Source organism: Carcharodon carcharias, unplaced genomic scaffold (assembly GCF_017639515.1).
Source record: "Carcharodon carcharias isolate sCarCar2 unplaced genomic scaffold, sCarCar2.pri scaffold_1187_ctg1, whole genome shotgun sequence".
In the NCBI taxonomy this organism is placed as follows: domain Eukaryota; kingdom Metazoa; phylum Chordata; class Chondrichthyes; order Lamniformes; family Lamnidae; genus Carcharodon; species Carcharodon carcharias.
In genome coordinates, this window is record NW_024471037.1 from 1 (window position 1) to 6,775 (window position 6,775).

Genomic DNA, 6,775 nt, shown 5'->3' on the forward strand with positions numbered 1-6,775 from the left:
CCCCCCCTCCCGCGCTCCCCCCCTCCCGCGCTCCCCCCCTCCCGCGCTCCCCCCCTCCCGCGCTCCCCCCCTCCCGCGCTCCCCCCCTCCCGCGCTCCCCCCCTCCCGCGCTCCCCCCCCTCCCGCGCTCCCCCCCTCCCGCTCTCCCGCTCTCCCCCTCTCTCTGGATCTCACTGTCTTTGGTTCTCCCCTCTCCCCACCTCCACCACTTACAGGATCTGATGTTGAGACATGGTTGGAGGACAGGCGCCATTGTCCCGGAGTTGGAGACAGAGACACTGATAGTGAACACAGAGCAATACACCCAGTCACTCACCTGGATGCAGGCACTGACCGGTCTCCTGGAGCGCATGCAGGTAAGAGTGTGAGCACCCCTGCACTGCCCAGCCTGTGGGATCAGCCTGTGCTTGAGGCAGGGGATGGATGGGGGGTGTGGTGAACAGCCCGTTATCTCAGTCCCTGTGATATATTTGGCCATTAACAGCTCCGCCGAAGGGAGTCTGACCTCAGAAGTCGTGGGTTCCAGTCCCTGCTTCAGAGACCTGAGTCCCGTATCCAGACCAACACTCCCCGTGGTGCCAGTACTGAGGGAGCACCGCACTGTCGGAGGGTCAGCGCTGAGGGAGCGCCGCACTGTCGGAGGGTCAGCGCTGAGGGAGCGCCGCACTGTCGGAGGGTCAGTGCTGAGGGAGCGCCGCACTGTCGGAGGGTCAGCGCTGAGGGAGCGCCGCACTGTCGGAGGGTCAGCGCTGAGGGAGCGCCGCACTGTCGGAGGGTCAGTGCTGAGGGAGCGCCGCACTGTCGGAGGGTCAGTGCTGAGGGAGCACCGCACTGTCGGAGGGTCAGTGCTGAGGGAGCGCCGCACTGTCAGAGGGTCAGTGCTGAGGGAGCGCCGCACTGTCGGGGCCTGGTCTGCATTTTGGGTTTGGTGTGACCTTTGCTGACCCTCTGTTGGTCTGTACCACCTGATGTAGCACCTACACTGAGCGTCCCGCAGAGGGCGAGGCCATTCAGCCCATCTGATCTCTGCGGTGGTCTCCAATCACACGAGCCTCCTCCCACCAACGAGGGGGTTGTTTGGTTTCACCGGTGGTGGAGGGGTGGGGTCGTGAATCTCCCCCCAAGAGTTCGGAAAGAACCTGCCGCAGATGGCCCTGTTTGGGGGAGTTGGTTTGGACTGGCGACGCCTTCCTGAGCTGAATAGCCACCTGTGGATTGAGGCGTGCCTGAGTTGTTGGGCAGCCCACTCATTATGAGCATCCGCAGCACCCCCCCGCCAACCATGGCTGTCGGGTTAGCGATCATGAGGTTAGAGGATTGGAGGGGGGGCTGGTCAGTCCAAGTGTGAAGGGGGATGGAAGTCCACATCTCCTGGCCATTCCGGTCGCCGACGCCTTCTGATGATGTTTGTTTGACCTCTTCCAGACTTATCGGGATGAGGAGGCGCAGGAGGTCCTTCAGGCCTGGATGCAGGAGCGGCAGGAGCTGAGGTGAGGTCTTGCGGAGCGAAGGGAACGGTGGGGGCGTCGGGGGTGTGGGGGGGGTGCAGGTTGCGTGAGAAGAAGCTGGGCGGGGGTGAACGAGAGAGTGGGGGACGGTTGTGCTCTCTCGTGAATCAGGCTGGGGTGCCCCTGTCCCTGTCACTTGACTCTTGTAGTTCAACCTCGAGCTGCTTGCTTTTGTTAGTACCTCAGTCCCGTGGAGTGCGCATCCCGTTCCACGTGGGAACTCCGGGATGCTTCTTACTCCCTGGACAAAAAAAAGCGTTGCCAGCTCTAACTCTGGGTTTCAGAACTTGGGCAACAGCCAGCAACGCTCCGCCAGGTTCAGGAGTTTCGTGGATAGCACGTCATGGGAAGCGGTCACTCCACAAATGTTTATTTGTTCAGGAGAGGCTGGAAGGATAAACTCAGCAGGTCCGTCGACTGAACCTCGTTGGTGGGGGGTAAGCCCTCAGAGCAATGATCTGGGACAAAATATGCCAGTCACTTGGAGAAGCGCGGGTCCATTATGGAAAGCCAGCAGGGTTTGGGATTTACTAACTTGCTTGAGTTATTGATCAGGGTAGCAGGGAGGGTTGATGAGGGTAATGCGGTGGATGCGGTTTACCTGGACTTCCGAAAGGTGTTTGATACAGTGCCGCACGACAGGCTTGTGTAAGAAGTTATAGCTCGGGATAAAGCTGGGGGGTCGGAGAGTAGCAACATGGATAGGGAATTGGCTGAGTTGACAGGAAACAGGGAGTGGGGGTGAATGGATGTTTCTCGGGCTGGAGGAAGGTTTGTAGTGGTGTTTCCCAGAGGTCAGTGTTGGGACCCCCGCTCTCCCTGACATATATTAATGATCTGGACCTCGGCCACAATTTCAAAACCTGCAGATGATAGGAAACTCGGGAGCGTTGTGAACTGTGAGGAGGAGAGTGTTGGACTTCAGAAGGACATCGACAGGTTGGGGGAATGGGCAGACAAGTGGCAGATGAAGTTCAATGCGGAGATGTGTGAGTGATTCATTTTGGTAGGAAGAGCGTGGAGACTATAAAATAAAGGGTACAATTATAAAGGGGGTTCAGGATCAGAGGGAGCTGGGGGTATATGTGAATAAATCACTGAAGGTGGCAGGACAGGTGAGAGAGCGGGTAATAAAGCATCCAGTATCCTGAGCTTTATTAATAGGGGCATAGAGTACAAGAGCAAGCAGGTTATGTTAAACCTGTATAAAACACTGGTTCAGCCCCAACTGGAGTATTGTGTCCAGTTCTGGGCACCGCACTTTAGGGAGGATGTGAAGGTGTTAGAGAGAGAGAGAGAGAGACAGAGAGAGAGAGAGACAGAGAGAGAGAGAGACAGAGAGAGAGAGAGAGAGAGAGAGAGAGAGACAGAGAGAGAGAGAGAGACAGAGAGAGAGAGAGAGACAGAGAGAGAGAGAGACAGAGAGAGACAGAGAGAGAGAGAGACAGAGAGAGAGAGAGACAGAGAGAGAGAGACAGAGAGAGAGCGAGAGAGAGCGACAGGGAGGGAGAGAGAGAGGGGGACAGAGACGAGAACGGTTCCAGGGACGAGGGGTCTTCAGTTCCGTGGATGGATTGGAGAAGTTGGGACTGTTCTCCTTGGAGAAGAGAAGGTCGAGAGGAGATTTGATGGAGGGTGTTCAAGATCACGAGGGGGTCTGGGACAGAGCGGACGGGGAGAAACTGTTCCCATTGGCGGGAGGATCGAGAACCCGAGGGACAGGGGTTTAAGACGATTGGCAAAAGACGGAGACGCGAGAAACTTTTTCACGCAGCGAGTGGTTAGGATCTGGAACGCGCTGCCTGAGAGTGTGGGGGAGGGGAGGCAGAGTCAATCGAGGCTTTCCAAGTGGGGGGGAATTGGATCATTATCTGAGGGGGATTGAATGTGCGGGGTGAGGGCTGTTGGGGGGAGTGGGCGAGCTGCTGTTGCAGAGGGGCCAGCACGGGCGAGAGGGGGTGCTGAATGTCCTCCTCCTGTGCTGTAGCCGCTCCAGGGGTGGGAAGGCTGAGAGCGGGAGACTGGGAGGGAATGATCCGCGGGTTGGGTCTCCTCGAAGTATCGGTCTCTTACCTGTGTCTCTCTCTCTCTCCCTCCCCCCATCACCCCCTCCCCACCTGCAGATCCTACACCAAGAACCTCTTCAACCCCCATTTCGGGAGCATCTTCCGGACTTGCCACAACCCCACGTACTTCTCCCGGCGCCTGTGCCGCTTCTCCGACCTCTACATGAGCTCGGTCAGCTGCCTGCTCAACTATGACCTGCGCTACATTTTCTACCCGCGGCGGACCCCCCTCCAGCACGAGGCACCCCTCTGGATGGACCAGCTCTGCACCGGCTGCATGAAGACCCCCTTCCTGGACGAGATGTCCCACATCCGCTAGGGGGGGTGGGGGGGGGAGGAGGGCAGCCGCCCACCCGCTCGAACCTCGAACCTTGAACCCCGACCCGCAGCTGGCCCCACTCTGCGAAGCCTTGATTGATTTGGGTGTGGTGGGGGGGAGGGGGGGAGGGGGGGGGCGGTTGTGACCTCTTGACCTCCCGCTGCCCCCATGGCGTGCCAGCGAATGGTGCACGTTTGCAGGTCAACGGAAACGGACGCTTTAACCTTCGACCCCTGGCCTCGGGCCTTGGCTCCCGGCAAGGTGGCGAGCTGGGCCCTCAAGACGATCTCCGGAGAGTCCCCGTCAACGTCGACGGCCAATGGCGGAATCCCGGGCCTTCAGCTTAGGCCGGCACTGCCCCCGGGTGACACTCCAATGCCCCCCCACCCTCACTCCTTTTCTACCCTCCCCCCCCCCCCCCCCCCCGTCGGATGTCTGAGCGCCCATCTTACCCGCTGGTCAAGCCTTTTTAGCCTTCGCCCTTTGGTCCTCTTGGTGGGCGGGAGGACGGACAGACGGGCAGGCAGAGGGAGGGCGAGTGGGAGTTGCGCGGCGGCCCTTTTCCAAGTAAACACTAAGGCGTGACAGGTTTTTCCACTTTTAGCCCGTCGCTTGCACGACCAAGGCTCTTCCCACCAACACCGCCCCCCCATAAACTGGCCGACTGGGTAATTGTGGCCATCCCATGCCACCCCTGCCCCCCCGACCGCTCGGATTTGACCGGGCTGAGAATCCGTGCCATCCTTACGCGAGTGTCCATTGGCTGGAGAGGGCCGGGGTGGTGGGGGGGTGGTGGGGGGGGTGGTTGGTGGGAACCCTTTGTCTCTCGCTTCATGACGTGGCCGTTTCCTCACAGTTGAGAGGCCGATGCCAGCCCTCCGAAGGTCGTGGCCTGCACTTGGCGTTCTTGGGCGCGAGCCTGCGTTGTCAGTTCTCTGGGCGCGTGTCGAACTCCACTCGACCCGTCCAACGAGGTGGGGGTTGGGGGTTTGGAGTGGGGGGGTGGTGGGGGGGTGCGGTGAGCAGGAGGTCTCGGGGGTTGGTCGCTAACCGGACCCTGACTTGGCTCGGCTCAAACCCAAACGGCCTGTAGGCCCCAAAGAGGAGCGGAGTCTTTGTTTTTTTGACTTCAGGAGGCTGTTTTGGTTCCCCCCCCCACCCCCCCCACCCCCACAAAACACACAACAAGCTTCCATGGGAGATTGGCCTGATTTCCGGAGGTGGGGGGGCCATTGCTATGGAGACAGACTAGGCCTTGAGCCTGACTTTCGACATCGTTTCCGGGAGGCTAGTTGCCATTGGTGACAGACTAGGCCTCAAGCCTGCCTTTTGCCCTCGTTTCCGGGAAGCTGGTTGCCCACGGAGACAGACTAGGCCTCAAGCCTGCCTTTTGCCCTCGTTTCCGGGAAGCTGGTTGCCCACGGAGACAGACTAGGCCTCAAGCCTGCCTTTTGCCCTCGTTTCCGGGAAGCTGGTTGCCCATGGAGACAGACTAGGCCTCAAGCCTGCCTTTTGCCCTCGTTTCCGGGAAGCTGGTTGCCCATGGAGACAGACTAGGCCTCAAGCCTGCCTTTTGCCCTCGTTTCCGGGAAGCTGGTTGCCCACGGAGACAGACTAGGCCTCAAGCCTGCCTTTTGCCCTCGTTTCCGGGAAGCTGGTTGCCCTTGGAGACAGACTAAACCGCAATCCTTACTTTTGGCTTAGTTTTAATTCCCGGAGGCCCCGTGTCTAGGCCTTGAGCCTTATTTTTCAGCCCTGCGTTCTCAACTCTACAAAAACCTCAACCTGGCTAACGATATAACGCACAAAAGCAAAGCCGCCTGATCAGACCCACATGCCGTTGACGCTTTTAATCTTGACCAATTTTGGGTTTTTTTTTTGCTAGTAGGGCCTTATCATGGCGCACACTAGACCATCCACAGGGATCCGAAGGAACCCTCTTTCATTTGTGAAGTCTAAGCTAACTAATAACACTTCGTATTCCATTGGGAAAAAAAAAAGGAATAGTACCTTGAATAAGCTTTCAGCATTTGAGCTCCAGCTGGGCCTCGCTACTTGGGAAGCCTCACACGGAAAATTTTGTGCTCAGTTTTATGGCGGCCACTTTTTCTTGGCCCCTCGTTTGGCAACGAGCCTCCAGACAGTGGAGCCGACCCAAGATGGCCCTTGACGTCCAAGATGGCTGCCAACACCCAAGATGGCTGCCAGCCCCTTTGCTGTGGTACTTTAACCCCCCCCCCCCCCGATTGTTTAGTTGACTGAGGCACGCGCACTCTCTAATTCTACCTCATCATCCCCCCCACTTCCGAGTCAGAGGTGGACGTGTCCCCTTGTTTCCTGCCCCCTCCCCTTCCTCCCCCCGCCCCCCCCCCCCCTCTTCCTCCTCCTCCACCCCCCCCCCCCGTTTTCACATCCCATTCCGCAACTTCCCAAGGCTCCTGTCGGCTGCCGCCGGACGCGGGCGAACCCTCCCCTGAAGGGTTTGGACACTGCAGCGAAGGGGGCAGGTGGGGGAGGGGATGGGCAGGAGCGACCAAACTGGAATCGGAAGCTGCACGACTGGAAGCTGACCCAAGATGGCCCTTGACATCCGAGATGGCTGCCAACACCCAAGATGGCCCTTGACATCTGAGATGGCTGCCAACACCCAAGATGGCACTTGACACCAGAGATGGCTGCCAACACCCGAGATGGCCCTTGACATCTGAGATGGCTGCCAACACCCAAGATGGCCCTTGACACCCGAGATGGCTGCCAACACCCGAGATAGCCCTTGACACCCGAGATGGCCCTTGACATCCGAGATGGCTGCCAACACCCAAGATGGCCACCAAAATCCAAGATGGCCTCCAGCCTACACTCTTGAGTCAGACTGTCTTTTT

General features: G+C 58.8%; 1 protein-coding gene across 1 annotated transcript; it reads left to right on the forward strand.

Moving 5' to 3' along the window:
- Positions 1-196: 196 nt before the first annotated feature.
- Positions 197-4,300, forward strand: LOC121275178 (5'-nucleotidase domain-containing protein 2-like). Its single transcript, XM_041182598.1, has 3 exons — positions 197-356; positions 1,426-1,490; positions 3,632-4,300. Exons 1-3 carry the CDS (start codon positions 222-224, stop codon positions 3,891-3,893), a joined length of 462 nt encoding a protein of 153 aa, XP_041038532.1. The 5' UTR covers positions 197-221; the 3' UTR covers positions 3,894-4,300.
- Positions 4,301-6,775: the final 2,475 nt, after the last annotated feature.